Source organism: Stegostoma tigrinum, chromosome 9 (genome assembly GCF_030684315.1).
Source record: "Stegostoma tigrinum isolate sSteTig4 chromosome 9, sSteTig4.hap1, whole genome shotgun sequence".
Classification (NCBI taxonomy): Eukaryota; Metazoa; Chordata; class Chondrichthyes; order Orectolobiformes; family Stegostomatidae; genus Stegostoma; species Stegostoma tigrinum.
In genome coordinates, this window is record NC_081362.1 from 29620497 (window position 1) to 29638997 (window position 18501).

The 18501-nt window shown below is 43.9% G+C and overlaps 1 protein-coding gene across 13 annotated transcripts in view; it reads right to left on the reverse strand.

The window, feature by feature from the left end:
* The window catches only part of snx14 (sorting nexin 14), a 234146-nt gene that overhangs the window by 58150 nt on the left and 157495 nt on the right, over positions 1–18501 (reverse strand). For all 13 annotated transcript variants that reach the window (XR_009446141.1, XR_007248056.2, XR_007248055.2 and 10 more), the window contains 3 exons: positions 18177–18217; positions 13621–13740; positions 12327–12450 (listed from right to left, as the gene is read on the reverse strand). Coding sequence is in view for 9 of the 13 variants with exons in the window: in XM_048535544.1 (XP_048391501.1) it covers positions 12327–12450; positions 13621–13740; positions 18177–18217 (285 nt within the window). In the remaining 4 variants the exon portion in view is untranslated. The remainder of the gene's footprint in view (positions 1–12326; positions 12451–13620; positions 13741–18176; positions 18218–18501) is intronic.

Sequence of the window (18501 nt, forward strand, 5' to 3'; positions counted from 1 at the left end):
ACGGACAGGTCAAGGAGGTGGGATGAGGTTAGTAGGTAGATGGGGGTGCGGCTTCGGGTGGGAGGAAGGGATGGGTGAGAGGAAGAACCGGTTAGGGAGGCAGAGACAGGTTGGACTGGTTTTGGGATGCAGTGGGTGGGGGGGGGGGGGAAGAGCTGGGCTGGTTGTGTGGTGCAGTGGGGGGAGGGGACGAACTGGGCTGGTTTAGGGATGCAGTAGGGGAAGGGGAGATTTTGAAACTGGTGAAGTCCACATTGATACCATATGGCTGCAGGGTTCCCAGGCGGAATATGAGTTGCTGTTCCTGCAACCTTTGGGTGGCATCATTGTGGCACTGCAGGAGGCCCATGATGGACATGTCATCTAGAGAATGGGAGGGGGAGTGGAAATGGTTTGCGACTGGGAGGTGCAGTTGTTTGTTGCGAACTGAGCGGAGGTGTTCTGCAAAGCGGTCTCCAAGCCTCCGCTTGGTTTCCCCAATGTAGAGGAAGCCGCACCGGGTACAGTGAATGCAGTAGACCACATTGGCAGATGTGCAGGTGAACCTCTGCTTAATGTGGAATGTCATCTTGGGGCCTGGGATAGGGGTGAGGGAGGAGGTGTGGGGGCAAGTGTAGCATTTCCTGCGGTTGCAGGGGAAGGTGCCGGGTGTGGTGAAGTTGGAGGGCAGTGTGGAGCGAACAAGGGAGTCACAGAGAGTGTGGTCTCTCCGGAAAGCAGACAGGGGTGGGGATGGAAAAATGTCTTGGGTGGTGGGGTCGGATTGTAAATGGCGGAAGTGTCGGAGGATGATGCGTTGTATCCGGAGGTTGGTAGGGTGGTGTGTGAGAACGAGGGGGATCCTCTTAGGGCGGTTGTGGCGGGGGCGGGGTGTGAGGGATGTGTTGCAGGAAATACGGGAGACGCGGTCAAGGGCGTTCTCGATCACTGTGGGGGGAAAGTTGCGGTCCTTAAAAAACCTGGACATCTGGGATGTGCGGGAGTGGAATGTCTTATCGTGGGAGCAGATGCGGCGGAGGCGGAGGAATTGGGAATAGGGGATGGAATTTTTGCAGGAGGGTGGGTGGGAGGTGTAGTATTCTAGGTAGCTGTGGGACAGCTACCTAGAATACACCTCCTCCTGCCCACCCTCCTGCAAAAATTCCATCCCCTATTCCCAATTCCTCCGCCTCCGCCGCGTCTGCTCCCACGATAAGACATTCCACTCCCGTACATCCCAGATGTCCAAGTTCTTTAAGGACCGCAACTTTCCCCCCCACAGTGATAGAGAACGCCCTTGACCGCGTCTCCCGTATTTCCCGCAACACATCCCTCACACCCCGCCCCCGCCACAACCGCCCTAAGAGGATCCCCCTCGTTCTCACACACCACCCTACCAACCTCCGGATACAACGCATCATCCTCCGACACTTCCGCCATTTACAATCCGACCCCACCACCCAAGACATTTTTCCATCCCCACCCCTGTCTGCTTTCCGGAGAGACCACACTCTCTGTGACTCCCTTGTTCGCTCCACACTGCCCTCCAACTTCACCACACCCGGCACCTTCCCCTGCAACCGCAGGAAATGCTACACTTGCCCCCACACCTCCTCCCTCACCCCTATCCCAGGTCCCAAGATGACATTCCACATTAAGCAGAGGTTCACCTGCACATCTGCCGATGTGGTATACTGCATCCACTGTACCCGGTGCGGCTTCCTCTACATTGGGGAAACCAAGCGGAGGCTTGGGGACCGCTTTGCAGAACACCTCCGCTCAGTTCGCAACAAACAACTGCACCTCCCAGTCGCAAACCATTTCCACTCCCCCTCCCATTCTCTAGATGACATGTCCATCATGGGCCTCCTGCACTGCCACAATGATGCCACCCGAAGGTTGCAGGAACAGCAACTCATATTCCGCCTGGGAACCCTGCAGCCATATGGTATCAATGTGGACTTCACCAGTTTCAAAATCTCCCCTTCCCCTACTGCATCCCTAAACCAGCCCAGTTCGTCCCCTCCCCTATTTTATTATCATAGACTGGTACTGCTTGGGCTTGGACAAAAAGGAATTTGCCAAGTGTGCATGGGAAATTTTTCTCATTCACTAGATAAGGAGCAAAAAGCTTGACCTACTCAAAAGAAAAGGCAGGTAAGAGTGGAGGAGCACCTTGGGGCAACTGGACAAAATAGTTATGGAAAAGGATAGACCTGACATAAGAGTTAAAGTTCTAAATCGGAGGAAGGTCAATTTTTATGGTATTAGGCAGGAACATTCAAAGGTCGATTGGCAAACGCTAGTCGCAGGTAAAGGGATGGTTGGAAAGTGGTGGGGGGGGGGGGGTCTTCAAAAAATGACATAACGAGAGTTCAGAGGCCGTATGTTCCTCTTAGCACAAAGGGCAAGGCTGGCGGGGGTAGTGAATGTAGGATGACTGGAGAAATTGAGGCTCTGGTCAAGGAGGTGGAGATGCTATATAGACAGCTGGGATTGAGTGAATCCCTAGAGGACAACAAGGGCAGTAGGAGTATACTTAAGAGAGAAATCAGGTGGGCAAAAAGGGGCTATGAGGTGGCTTTGGTAAATAGGGTTAGGGAGAATCCAGAGATTCTACAAATACATTAAAGGAAAAAACAGAAATTAGGGAGACATCAGTGCTCTTTAAAAATCAAAGAGGCAACCTGGACCACAGGAGATGGGCGAGATACTAAATGAATACTTAGTGTCAGTATCTCCAGTGGAGATGGACATGAAAGCTAGGGAACTTGTGGAAATAAATAAAAAGACCGGAGGGTGGCTAATGTGGTACCATTATTTAAGATAGGGGTATGGAAAAGGCAATGAACTGTGGACCGTGAGTCTAATGTCAGTGGTGAGTAAGGTGTTGAACAGGATTCTGAAGGACAGGATTTACGTGTATTTGGAAATGCAAGGACTGATTAGGGATAGTCAACATGGCTTTGTGCATTGGAAATTGTGTCTCACTATTGTGGCTGAGTTTCTTGAAGAGGTGACAAAGATGATTTATGAAGGTGGATGTTTACTATACAGATTTCAGCAAAATGTTCGGCAAGGTTCCACATGGTAGGTTGGTTAGCAACGTTAGATTACATGAAATCAAAGGGGACCTAGCCAATTGGATGCAAAATTGAAGGTAGGAGGCAGAGGATGTTGTAGAGGGTTGTTTTTCAGACTGGAGACTTTTGACCAGTCATATGCTGCAAGGACCAGTGCTGAGGCCACTGTATTTTTCTAATTATACAAATGATTTCATTTGACTTGATTTATCATTTCACTGTATCTAGATACAGTGAAAGTTTTGTTTTGTATGTAGTGTAAGCAGGTTATACCATACAAAGCACATTAGGATAATAAGAGTGAAGAATACAATGTCACAGCTGCAGAGAAGAGGCACAAAGAGCAAGATCGAGATTTAAATTTAAAATCTGAGAGGTCCATTCAGAAATCTGATAACAGTAGGGAAGCAGCTGGCCTCGAATCTGTTGGTATGTGTGTTTAACCTTTTGTATCTTCTATCCAATGGAAGAGGTTGAAAGAGATGATAACCAGGACGGGAGGGGTCTTTGTTTACACTGGCTGCCTTCCTGAGGCAGCAAGAAGTACATGGAGTTCCTGGGTGGAAGGTTAGCTTGCATGATAAACTGGGCTATGTTCACAACTCTCTGTAACTTCTTATGAACTGCTGCCATAACAAGCCACGATGTATCCGGACACAATCCCTTCTATGGTGCATCTATAAAAATTGTTAAGTGTCTTTATGGACATGCTGAATTTTCTTAGCCTGAGAAAGTGGAGGTGTTCTTATGCTTTCTTGACCACAGTATAAATGTGGGTGGACCAGGATAATTGGTGAGGCTACTTTTAGATTACTGCATTTAATTCTGGTCTCCCTGCTATAGGAAGGACGTTGTGAAACTTGAAACGGTTCAGAAAAAATTTACAAGGATGTTGCTGGGATTGGGTTGGAACAATAGAGTGTGGCCAAATAAGCCAAGGCTTTTTGTCCCTGGAGCTTTAGGAGACTGAGGGGCGACCTTATGGAGGTTTATAATGTTACGTGGGGCATGGATTGGCTATTCACCCTATGACTTGTCCCTTGGACTCCTTAGGGGAGTCCAAAACTAAAAGGCATAGGTTTAAGGTAAGAGGGAAAGATTTAAAAGTGACCTTTTCACGTAAAGGGTGGTGGGTGAATGAGCTCTCACAGGAGGTGGCAGCGGCAGCAGTTACAATTACAACATTTCAAAAGGTGTCTGGATGGGTACATGAATAGGAAGGTTTGAGGGACTTGGGCCAAATGCTGGCAAATGAGATGAGATAGGATATCTGATTGGCATGGATGAGTTGGGCTGAAAGGTCTGTTTTCATACTGTATGATTTTATGACTTAGATTAGGATCCCTACAGTGTGGAAACGGGCCCTTTGGCCCAACAAGTCCACACCTCCACTTGAAACATCCGGACTTCATGAAATGCACAGGAGGGCATACCAGGAGAAGCACTGGGCATATGCAAAAATGAGGTATTAACATGATAAAGCGAATACAAAGGCTACCTGTATGCCAAACAGCAGAAGCTGCATACAACTGACAGACTTAAATAATCCTCAAACATCCAATCCAATCTCTGCAGTCCTATTAACATCTGGTCATGAGTGGTGGACAATTAAACCACTAACAAGAAAATGTCAGTTTCATAAATATTCTACTCCCAAAGCTAGGGGAGCCCAGCATAGCAATGCAAAAGACAAGGGCGGGGTATTCAAGATAATGAAATGTGAGGCTAGATGAACACAGCAGGCCCAGCAGCATCTCAGGAGCACAAAAGCTGACGTTTCGGGCCTAGACCCTTCATCAGAGAGGGGGATGGGGTGAGGGTTCTGGAATAAATAAGGGGGGGGGGAGGCGGACCGAAGATGGCGAGAAAAGAAGATAGGTGCAAAGGAGAGTATAGGTGGGGAGGTAGGGAGGGGATAGGTCAGTCCAGGGAAGACGGACAGGTCAAGGAGGCGAGATGAGGTTAGTAGGTAGGAGATGAAGGTGCGGCTTGGGGTGGGAGGAAGGGATGGGTGAGAGGAAGAACGGGTTAGGGAGGCAGAGACAGGTTGGACTGCTTTTGGGATACAGTGGGTGGAGGGGAAGAGCTGGGCTGGTTGTGTGGTGCAGTGGGGGGAGGGGATGAACTGGGCTGGTTTTGGGATGCGGTGGGGGAAGGGGAGATTTTGAAGCTGGCGAAGTCCACATTGATACCATTGGGCTGCAGGGTTCCCAAGCGGAATATGAGTTGCTGTTCCTGCAACTTTCGGGTGGCATCATTGTGGCACTGCAGGAGGCCCATGATGGACATGTCATCTAAAGAATGGGAGGGGGAGTGGAAATGGTTTGCGACTGGGAGGTGCAGTTGTTTATTGCGAACCGAGCGGAGGTGTTCTGCAAAGCGGTCCCCAAGCCTCCGCTTGGTTTCCCCAACGTAGAGGCAGCCACGCCGGGTACAATGGATACAGTATACCACATTAAGCAGAGGTTCACCTGCACATCTGCCAATGTGCAAAGTCATCTTGGGGCCTGGGATAGGGGTGAGGGAGGAGGTGTGGGGGCAAGTGTAGCATTTCCTGCGGTTGCAGGGGAAGGTGCCAGGTGTGGTGGGGTTAGAGGGCAGTATGGAGCAAACACGGGAGTCACGGAGATGGTGGTCTCTCCGGAAAGCAGACAGGGATGGGGATAGAAAAATGTCTTGGGTGGTGGGGTCAGATTGTAGATGGCGGAAGTGTCAGAGGATGATGCGTTGTATCCGGAGGTTGGTGGGGTGGTGTGAGAGAACGAGGGGCATCCTCTTTGGGCGGTTGTGGCGGGGGCGGGGTGTGAGGGATGTGTTGCGGGAAATGCGGGAGACGCGGTCAAGGGCGTTCTCGACCACTGTGGGGGGAAAGTTGCGGTCCTTGAAGAACTCGGACATCTGGGATGTGCGGGACTGGAATGCCTCATCGTGGGAACAGACGCGGCGGAGGCGGAGGAATTGGGAATAGGGGATGGAATTTCTGCAGGAGGGTGGGTGGGAGGTGGTGTATTCTAGGTAGATGTGGGAGTCGGAGGGCTTGAAATGGACATCAGTTACAAGCTGGTTGCCTGAGATGGAGACTGAGGGATCCAGGGAGGTGAGGGGTGTGCTGGAGATGTCCCAGGTGAACTGAAGGTTGGGGTGGAAGGTGTTGGTGAAGTGGATGAACTGTTCGAGCTCCTCTGGGGAGCTAGAGGCGGCGCCGATACAGTCATCAATGTAACGGAGGAAGAGGTGGGGTTTGGTGGAGTATTATCCATTTCAGCCTCCTCCTGGGCTCCCCAGCATCACAGATGCCAGTTCAACCAATTTAATTCATTCCATGCGCTAACACAAGACAGCTGAAGACAACGTGGATTACAAAGATTCTGGGCTGTGATAACATTTGGCAATAGTACTGAAAACTGTACTCCAGAACTTGCCGTACCCCTGAACAAGCTGTTCCAGCAACACTGGCTTCTACTAAACAATGTCGGAAAATTGCCCAGCTATGTCTTGAGTGCAAAACATAGGACAAATCCAACCAACCCGCTGAATTACTACCCAGCAATCCATTCTCAATCAAGAAGTGTTGCAAGGGTCATTGACTGTGCCCTCAAGTTGTACTTGCAAATAACCTGCTTACTGACCCTCAATTTGGGTTCTGTCAAGGCCACTCAACTTTTGACCTCATTATAACCAAAGTTCCAAGCATGGAGAAGACAGTTGCACTTCAGAAATACTGCCCTTGGCATCCAGGGAGAATTTGACCAGTTGCAGCATGAAGGAGCCCTGGCAAACTGAAGTCTCTGGGAATCAGGGGAAACTCTACAGGTTGGATATATACTTAGTACAAAAGAAAATTATTGTAGTAGTTGGAGGTCAATCAACTCAACCCAAGGACATCAGCACAACAGTTCTTCAACATGTCCCTACACTCCAAGAACTGCAGTGTTTTAAGAAAACAGCTCACTACCTTCTCCATAACAATTAGGGACCAACAATAAATGCTGGCCTTGCCAACAACTCCCATGTCTCATTGAAGACTAAAAGATCAATAACTCCCTGGTTTTTGAATTGTGCTAAGCTATAATTCAACTCAACTACCAGAAAAGATGCATATGTTTTACTTTAATATGTCTCCGAAAAGACCTTTCTTTCAACAAAGCACATGATCTGTATCACACTGAAATGTCCACTGAGAACAAAGCCACACTCTTTTTGAGCCAGAGGTGAAAAGTAAAAGAGGCAGATAAATTAAGCTGACGTTCATTTATACAATGACATTAAATGGGAAAACATCCACAACGACTTCTTCAGCCAACAGATGAACCAAAATTCAAGGGTTAATTCAGTTTAATCGTGACCCACCAGACAATTTCAAGTGCTTGATTCTAAAATGTGACCTTGAGGTTCATGGTTCATTGCTACATAGATTAACGAATGGCGTAAATCACATCTACCTAAACTCTCAAAGGATTGTTTTGCACATTCATTGCTCAAACCAAGATCAGACTCATGCAACTCATTCAGGAATATCCCTGTGATTTAAATCAGACTTTTGTAGATCAAGCTCTGCCTAAGCTTTAGACTACAAGGATATCATCAATCTGACACTTAAACTCTCCTGGTATAGAAATTAATCCTCATTACTCCTGCTTCAATGAGCAGACAAGGAGGGCAAAAATAACTAATGTCAAATCCTACTACTCTTTGGAATTCTTCAATATTTTTACAGGCCAAGTTTGATAGATTATTAAGCAAGGAATTGAAACCTCATCAGGTGAGAGTTGAAAGTAGATTTAAAAGATTGCAATTAGGCCAGCCTTGATGTTATTAAATTGCACAACAGGATCAAAGAATAGTCTAACCTACTCCTGCTCTTCTTTAGTTTGTTTCTATCCATTTAAACTAAGCTGCAGAATTTGGCAAAATATTGGCATTGATTGTCTGCCAACTCTTTCATATGTAAGAGGGGTAAGGAGACATCTGACTGAGCTTCCCATATTGAAATTGGTTAATCAACGGATCAGATGCCAAACTAATCCAGTTGGGCATTCTTCAGTATTTCCTATGGCCGCCAACAAGCTGCAAATACATTTCTTTAATTCCAGCAATAAGTCATACCGTGGGACCAGAAAGACAGGAGCAAAGAATATATAAATTAGTACAGAAACATAGAACATAGAACAATACAGCACAGTACAGGCAGTTCGGCCCACGATGTTGTGACGAACTTTTACCCTAATCCTAAGGTCTATCTAACCTCTACTCCTACCTTATACTATCATCCATATGCCTACCTAATAGCTGCTTAAATGCCCCCAATTGAGGCTGACTCCATTAGCCTCTCTGGCAATGCATCCCACGCCCCGACCTACTTCTGGCGTCTCTCCTATATCTACCTCCACTCTAAGAACAGGCCCATCAACTCATCACGCCTGTGCTGGCCATGCCATTCTAAGCTAATTCCATCTGCCTGCACATGGTCCATATCCCCCATTCCCTGATTATTCACACGTGTGTCCAAATGCCTCTTCAATGTTGCTATTGTATCGGCTTCTACCACGTCCCCTGCTCATGTAGTCCAGGCACCTACCACCCACTGTAAAAGAAGTTGCTTCACACATCTTCCTTATACTTTCCCTCTCTCACCTTAAATTTATGCCCATATATGATACTTTCACCATGGGAAAAAGATCTTAACTCATCAATCCTATCCATGCATCACAATTTTATACACTTCAATCAGGTCACCCCTCAGCCTCCACCCTTGCAAAAACAATCCAAGCTTGTCCAGCCTCTGCTTAAAGCAAATATACTCTAATCCTGGCAACATCCTGCTGAACTTCTGTTGCACCTTCTCAAACCTTCCACATCCTTCGTATGGTGCAACGACCAGAATAGCATATGATACTCCAAATGTAGCCTAAAGTTTTACACAGTTGCAACATGACTTGCCAACTTTTATACTCTCAGCCCCAACCAATGAAGGCAAGAATGCCACATGCCTTCTTTATCACCTTATCCATTCATGTTGCCACTTTCAGGGAGCTATGGGTTTGCAACCCAAATTGCTCCCAAGAGTTCTGCATTTACTGTATAATTTTTTTCTTGCATTTGACCTCCCACTTGTCCAGAATAAACTTCAACTGCCCTTTCTCTGCCCAACTTTACAAATGATCAATATCCTTTAATGACCTTCCTCACTATCCACAACCACATCAATTTTCACATCCACAAACTAACTGACAAGACCACGTGCATTTTCATCCATACGACAAACAACAGAGGTCCCAGTACTGATTCTTGCAGAACACCACTGGTCACAGATCTCCGGTCAGAAAAATACCCCTCCACAACCACCTTTTGTATTCTATGACCAAGCCAATTTTGTATCCAACTTACCGTGGATCCCACGTGACTTAATCTTCTGAAAGAACTCGCCCAATTCCTCTTGCTCCACACATAAATTTCCTTTGTCCTGGAGTGGACCTACCCTTTCCCTAACTGTCCTCTTGTTCCTAATATATGCAGAAGGCACATCAGGATAATGTCTAATCCTACTTGCCAAAGTCCCTTCTAGCCATCCTAATTCCTTGTTTAAGTTCTTTTTTTGGTTCCTTCATATTCCTCAAGTCTGACTTCAGTTTCTTAAACTTTACATATGCTTCCTCTTCCTTTTTGAAGAAACTTTCAATATCTCGTCACCAAGGATTCCCAAATGTTGCTTTCATCCTCACAATAACAGGCTGATCCTGAACTCTGATCAACCTGCTGTTAAAAAGACTCCCACTTCAGATGTAGATTTACACTCAATCTAATTTCTCTAGTTCCTGCCTAATACTGCTGTTAATAGCTTTCCCCCAGTTTTGCACTTTCACTGGAAGACTGACCTTCTTATAAGTAACTATTTTATAAAACACAGATTTATGATCACTGTTCCCAGAATGCTTCTCCACTGAAATTTCTATTTTACCTGGCCAGGCTCATTCCCTAGTACAAGGTCTATTTTGGCTCCTTCCCTGGTTGGACCATCTACACATTGTTTCAAGTAGCCCTCCTGAATGCATCTAACAAGTTTTGTTCCATTTAAGTCCCCTGTCTCTAAGGGAGTCCCAATTAATATTGGGGAAGTTAAAATCACTCACTATAACAAGATAATAAAATGGATGAACACAGCAGGCCAAGCAGCATCTCAGGAGCACAAAAGCTGACGTTTCGGGCCTGGACCCTTCATCCTATAACAACCTTGTTATTTTTACATCTTTACATAACTTGCAAACATATCTATTCCTCCGTCTCCTGCTGGCTATTGGGAGGCCTATAGTATAACCACATCATAGGTGATTGCACCTCTCTTATTCCTGAGTTATAACCATATGGTCTTGCTGGATGAGCCGTCTAAGGTGCCCTCTCTTAATGCAGCTGTGACATTCTCCTTACACAGTAACGCAACTCCCCCACTTTATTTCCATCACGCCTGAAACATCTAAATATTGTAACGTTGAGCTGCCAGTCCTGTCCTTCTCTCAACTATGTTTTTTGTAATGGGCAAAACATTGTAGTTTCATGTACTAATCCAACTTCTAAGCTCATCTGCCTTATTTATCATACATCTTATATTAAAATAAACACACATCAGACTGCCAGTTCCATCGTGTTCATTAACCTAATCCTGCCTGTTCTTCCCCACATGTACTTTTAAAGTTGCCTGATTTCTTTCCCCCTCAGATGGGTAAAGCTGGAGGAGTGGCAAATGCTAGCTGTTAAATGCAAAAATTGACCAATCCAGAAAGCATTATCAACATCTTCATCTAAGAAAAAATGTTTACATTGTGAACAGATTTTCTTTTAAATAATCTATGTTAATGAGCATGCTGCAGAAATGGTCAACATAAAAGACTGGAGCAAACCAATACTTGAATCTTATGAGATAGTAGGAACCGCCAATGCTGGAGAATCTGAGATAACACGGTGTGAAGCTGGATGAACACAGCAGGCCAAGCAGCAGAGGAACAGGAAAGTTGAAGCCTCTGGTCGAGACCCTTCTTCAGAAACGTTTGACATTTCAGGTTATCAGAACTCCGTTACCAGACCATGTTATCGCTTGAATCTTATGGCCTTGGCTGTGAAATCTTACTTATCAGGGAAAGGAAGAAATTCTGGTCATTTTGATCAACTTAAAAATCAAATCAATAGTCATAACTGGGAGTTTATGAAGCAACATTAGACGTTCCACATCTTCCAATATTTCAAATGATGCTGTACCTCAATGTGTTATAGTGGTGGTTAAAGGAAAATAAGCATTCAAATAGAATTGATTTTGCAGCTTCTGCATCTGTAGAAATTGACTAGTCTATCTAGGCCTAGATTCAGTGCTTCACAGTTTGTGCGCTCAGTTGAGGGGCTCAAGACTAGCCTGAAATTGGCTTATATTTCAATCATTTAGCTGAACTGCTGTCCTTATCCTTTACACTTAGAGGAACATGCTAGCCCTGAATTCTTGCTACTGTACTTTTAAAAGGCCACCGCTTTCCAAACATGGACTTACCTGAAAGTAGGTGTCTAATAATATTAATTTTGTTAGTTTTCTTTACCAAATCTACTTTTTCTAATCGAATAATTCTTAGCAGGGGTCTTATCATTTGATCTAGTTGGTTACAGAGTAAAATTAGAAAGGGCTTTTTCCACACAAAAGGTTAGTGGAAATCCAAACTCTGTCAATCAAAGTGTGTGGACACAATAATAAAACTTTTATGACAGATTCATAGAAATTTAAGGGCAGCAAGTAAAATGGAACCAAGGTAGGCAAGTGGTGTTGAGGTATGATTCACCCATGTTCAGACTGAGGTTTCAGAACAGAGTTGGAAAGAGAATGACCTACTCCTGCTCTTACATTCCTTTAACTGCCAGCAAACAGGCATCAAATAACAGTGTAATCATGGCCCAATGACTGAATGAAACAGAAAGCTGCATTAAAACTATAAATATAAACAGCATAGTACTACAGGACTGGATTATTTACTACTTGTTTAATCCAAGCTATTGTGTTACATTAAAGAAAAGGATCTCAGCAAAATGACAATAGTGATCCCTTAATAGATGACTATTTGACTCTGCTATGCCTGCATCCACAATAAATACAGAAGTCATGTTAAGGTTGGGCAACCATATCAACATGAAGCATAATATCACATTCGAGCAACCACAATTCTGGAGGATGCAGTCTTCCGTGGATGTAATTTTCAGCTTGAATGTCGGACAGTCAGAAGGCTCACTTACCCACGTACATCAGATAATCATAAACACCATCTAATGTCATCATTTCCATGAAGTAGTTCTGGTTGTACTTCTTCTCTGTACTTTCAGAACGATTGGCATTATTTTTATATAAGTCATTAAAAAGCTGAAAGAAAGGAGAGATTAGCTACTGATGAAACTCATTTCTTCTACATCATTTAAATACGGTAATCCAAATTTACACCTGTTATCATTTACTTTCCATGATAATTCAGGTGTTTTAAACAGAAAGAATTCTAACTAGTATGTTTTCAATAATGTTGTCAGTGAGTCAGAGGACCAAGTAAGATGCCTCAAGTGTTACACAAAGTAACTTGAACACTGATAGGAACTGTGTACTGTACACAAGGCTTTGGACATATTAGTCAATTAACCCTCATGTGAATAACATGAGCATATCTCTCAGCTTCTTTGTTGAGCATTGGCAAAGACTGTCCTGATGTCAAAAATGATCATGAATGATGCCCTTCAATTCGACTTTCAAGTGTTATCCCCATATCTCTCCAAGACGTTCATATTCATTTTAAAAATATAATAAATTTGTAAAATAACATTACTGAATTTGAAACGACCTACAGACATACATGTCTTAAAAATAGCATTAAATTCTGACTCTTGAAAATAGATGTGGTAAACAGGTGCTGCAATATACAAATGTTACTCTTTGCTGTAAACAGCGTACTAATTCTGAAAATTATTGGATATTTTTGTAAAGATGAAATATAAACGCATTTACTTCAACCTTCATATCAACAAAATTTATTTACTTAGATTTCGCTTCTCCTTAAAATATCAATTTTACTATGAACCTTTCAAGTAGCCACTATTTGACCAACATGGTCACATCTCAGAGGTCAGTGGACTAGAACTGCCACCTGCCAAAGCTTAACATTAGCATTACTACTTCTCAATTACCAAATACATGGACAAAATTTTGGGAGTTGATCGCAAACACCAATCATAACATAATCCCAGCTCCAGAGTAGGTGATCGATAATCTAAAAGATTTAAGGAATTGCAGATGCTGGAAATCAGGAACAAGAATTGAAATTGCTGGAAAAACTCAGCAGGTTTAGCAGCATCTGTGGAGAGAAATCACAGTTAACGTTTCAGATTTAATGATTCTTCTGAAAAATCAAATTGTAAATAAAAATTGTGTTACAATTTCCACCAAGCACTGAGTTGCCCAGAGTGATTTAAGAAAAAGTGGGCAAAATGTAATACTGATTAGTTCTTCCCACAAATTACCTGCCAAATACACTGCTCTCAAATTTACCTTTTTGTTGTTTTCTGAAGTTGGGCTAAGAATGGTGAGTTCCGGTCTACTTGGTTTTGGTTTGGGAGCCTCACAGGAGTTGATGAATGCTGTGAGGAATGACTCTAGATGTTGGCCTTTCTGCAACCAAAACAGGGAAATAACAGCTTCATACATGCCACACCCACTGTACAATTTAAATGAAAGGCAGATATAAAATGAGGATGACGCAGTTAATTAGAAAGAAAGCAAAATAAAATTTGATGTAGGGAATGCAACTGTATTCATGTTTCTTTTCAATTTGATTAAAAATTTCTTTAAAAATATCAAACTAATACACTTGCTACCTCACGGAGGTCATAGTTTCAATGAACAATATCTAGGGAAAGACACCTGGAGTTAACAGATCTCGGTCAGTGCAACAACAAATGGTCAACAATTTGGCCTCCATTCTCTTGGGAAAAATAACGTATGTGCCTGCTTCTGATAACAATGCAGCACCACCTGTTGAGAACGGCACACTTTGTACTTTGTTTGCTCCAACCCCACAGCTAAATAATTTGCCCAGGTGCACACAATAACCATCAAGTTGTAATGTGAATGGTGAAATACATGCAGCACTTTAGAACAAATCACATGTTACAGCAGAAAACAGAACTAGTGGTTCATTTATTCAGATGTGTAAGAAATACTTCATAGTAATGTGTCACTGGTTGCTATGTAGACAAATGATTAACCTTTAATTGATTAATCTTTATATCAAGATAGTGGAGGCACAGTAGGCAGTATCCAGGTTCTCAGCTCGGGGCTCATCAACTCATCTGCTTTCTCTTTCTTTCCCCCTTTCACTTTGTCTCTTTTTTCTCAGATTTTAAAGCGTTTTTTATTAAATAAAACTTACTTTGGAGCTGCTGAAGGTCAGAAATGGAATGGGTTGGAGGTTTGGAGCGATACAGTGTGCTTGAAGGCTAGAGGCATGGAGTGGAGCAGAACGGCTGAGGGCCAGAGTGGAGTGAGTGGGAGGCATGAAGTACTTGTTGGACTGGGAATTAACATAGGTAGTCAGCTGCTTGCATGACCGGTCAGACCACGTGTGGAAGCCTCTGTGCTGATCAACTGCAACGTAATGTTTATCTGTAGAGATAGTAGGAACTGCGGATGCTGGAGAATCCGAGATAACAAGGTGTAGAGCTGGATGAACACAGCAGGCCAGGTAGCATCAAAGGAGCAGGAAAGTTGACATTTCGGGTCTGGGCCCTTCTTTAGAAACAGGGGAGGAGAAGGGGACTGGGACTCTGAAATAAAAAGAGAGGGGTCGGGGGGGAATAGGATGATGGAAGGTGGATAAGGGGTCAGATAAGATGGGAGTGGAATGCCTCATCTCAGGAACAGGGCCATTCACTCCCAGGCATCCCAGATGTCCTCGTTTTTCAAAGACTGCAATTTCCTCTCCACTGTGGCCGAAAACGCCCTGGACTGCATTTCTCGCGTTTCCCACAACTCATCCCTCACACCCTCCCCATAATAACAAAAACAGAATCCTCTTCATCCACATGTACAACCCCACCAACCTCCAGATTCAACGCATCATCCTCCGCCACTTCTGCCACCTGCAATCTAACCCCACTACCAAGGGTATTTTGCCCTCCCTACCCTTATCTGCCTTCCAGAGGATCTGCTCTCTCTGTGACTCCCTCATCCACTCCACACTAGCCACACCACCCCTGGCACTTTACCCTGCAGCCACAGGAAGAGCTACACCTGCCCCACACCCCTATGCCAGGCCCCAAGAAAACCTTCCACATTAAATAGACATTCACCTGCACATCTGCTAATGTGGTATATTGTATCCGCTGTTCCCAATGTGGCCTCCTTTACATCGAGAAAACCAAGCAGAGGCTTGGAGACTGTTTTGTGGAACACCTACACTTGGTTTATGAGAAATGACTGCACCTCCCAGTTGCGAACCACTTCAACTCGCCCTCCCACTCTTTGGATGACATGTCCATCCTGGGCCTCCTGCATTGCCATAACGATGCCACCCAAAGGCTGCAGGAACAGCACCTCACATTTCACTTGGGAACCCTGCAGCCCAGTGCTATCAATGTGGACTTCACAAGCTTCAAAATCTCCCCACCCCAACCTCATCCCAAAACCAGCCATCTCATCCCCACCTCCATGACCTGTCCGTCTTTTCTCCCACCTCTCTGACCAACCCCCACCCCCAATTCCTACCTACCAGCTTCATCGCCACCTCCTTGACCTCTCTGTCCTCCCTCAACTGACCAACCCCCATCCCAACTCCCCATCTACACTCACCTTTACTGGCTTTATCCCCAATTCTTTGACCTGTCTTCCCTCTACCTATCTGCTCATTATTCCACCTTCCATCAATGCCTCCCCCTACTCTATTTATTGCAGAGTCCTATTCCCCTCCCCCATTTCTGACGAAGGGTCCAGACCCAAAACTTCAACTTTCCTGTTCCTCTGATACTGCCTGGCCGGCTGTGTTCATCCAGCTCCACACCATGTTTATCTGTAATCTGTTTATCTGACTGTAGGTTTATCCTTTTCTGTGTGTCTTATTTTTTAACTTATACTACGTATCACCAAGGTAATGGCACCTTTTTCTTCTTTATTTCTGTTTGTAGCTAAGATTTGTGCCCAGGTACTTTGTACCTAAGATCGCACTGTGAAAGGCAATATTTTCTGTACTCTTGTACTTGAGTACACGTGACAATAAAGTCTAACTCTAATTTTATTTCTTATTTTTGATCTCTGTAATTTGGATCAGTTGAACAAACTGATTTTGGAGGAATCTGGCCTGATCATGTGACCATGTTAAGATAAGATTGCTGACGCAGGCCCTTTTTACTGCTGGATTGGTCATGTCATATAAGCAAACTGATCCCAACCCGGTTCCTTCATCACGTTAGCAGCAGGCAGAATTTCAATAGAAGCACATTCATTTAAAGAGCAAGTAGGAACAACAATCCACCATAGGCCTAGGCCAAGTGGGTTGATTGTAGCTGGGAACAGCCTTGCAACATGTTTCCTTTGTCAGAGGGATAGTAGGAACTGCCGATGCTGGAGCATCTGAGATAGCATGGTGTGAAGCTGGATGAACACAGCAGGCCAAGCCGAGGAGCAGGAAAGATTGATGTTTTGGGTCGGGACCGTTCTCAAAACGTTCTCCTCTGATACTGCTTGGCCTGCTGTGTTCGTCCAGCTTCACACCGTGTTATCTCTGTTTCCTTTGACAAATGTTTTGCCTTTTTGAATGCGAAAAAAGTGTGAGAAACGTTCTACAAGCTGCAGGTTGCAGTTTAAATGTGAAGCTAATGAGGATTTCTCTACCATTACAAAAGAGTTAGCTAATTTGTGGAGGTCCAGGTGGATGGACAGCAAGATTTCCTTCTAATTTTTATTAATGAGATTGTCTCAATATCAGGACTCTCTTTCCAAAGTGATGCATGATATAACGTTGACTAATAATGTGCAAAGGATATATTCAGATCAGATCATGGCGAGACCAAGCTAAAGATGATTGAGGAAATATTATCCCAGAGTAAGAAGCAATTGTTAATTTCATTTTGCTTAAATTCACCTTCAACCTTAGGACTCTCACATTTTAGCAGTAAGTTGGGAAATGAAAACAGGCAAAACCTTGAGCTTAACACACTTTTGAAGAAATTCAATTGGAAGTTTATTTGCTTTTAACTGCAAGTTAAACTATGTTGTTGCTGTCCAAGTTTTAACTTTCTTGTACGTATGTATCAGGTGTATAAATACTCCTGTGGTCCTAAAGAAGTAGAGTATTGATTAAAAAAAATGCACTCATTGGTACATTTGGTAATACAAATTCAAGGGGAAAACTAATATTTATACTGTATGCAAACAGAGTTTTGATTAGTTGGTAAACACCTATTACAAGGGAGCAGAAGATAGCCATTCACTGGTTCATTTCTCAGGGCAATGCCCTAACGAATCAAAGCCAACCAAACTGGTTTAAAATTTTAAAGCCTGTCTGTTATCAGTCAAACAACATTAACAGATGCATTCCCCAATGCAACGTCTCTACACAACAGTTTTTATTTTCTAATCATGAGTCCGAATTGACTTTCCCTTTAAATTTGTATGCTCATAAAATGATCTGATGACAAGACGAAAAAAAACTTCAACAAAATATATGTCTTTTTTCAGCAGATTCTGCACTATCAAATGATTATTTGGATCTCTGAGGTACAACATAAATGTGGACCTAATTTGGTCTAACAACATTGTTCATAACTTGCCGGCAAGTTGAACTACACTTTCTATTGAGTTCCTTCAGGAGTATGTCAAACATAAGGTTGTGCCAGTTTTCATTTCCAATTGCACTGATAATGCTAAATGAGACAGTTCCACAACTGAACAGGTGCTTGTGAAATGAAAGTGGCCACACTGGTGATAGTTACTCTTGTATATTTCCCAGAAGGCCTTTTTACGTGTAAACCTGGCAAAGTGCGCTCTGCTCACCTTGAAAGACAATTTTATTTACAGCAATTCAACTGCATAATAAAGATGTCACAGCTCACCTCTTTGATCAGTTTTCCAGGGACAGACTTGATAATCTTCCCTATAAAAGATAACACAATATTGTATTTGAGTAGTCCTAATTCAATAAACAAATTATTGTGAAAGGAACTGCCGATGCTGGAGAATCTGAGATAACAAGGTGTACAGCTGGATGAACACGACAGGCCACGCAGCAGAGGAGCAGGAAAGCTGACGTTTTGAGTCCGGACCGTTCTTCAGAAATGGGGGAGGGGGAAACAGGATACTGAAATAAAGATAGTTGGGGGGAAGCGGATGGAGATGGATAAAGGAGCAGATAGGTGGAGAGGAGACGGACAGGTCAAA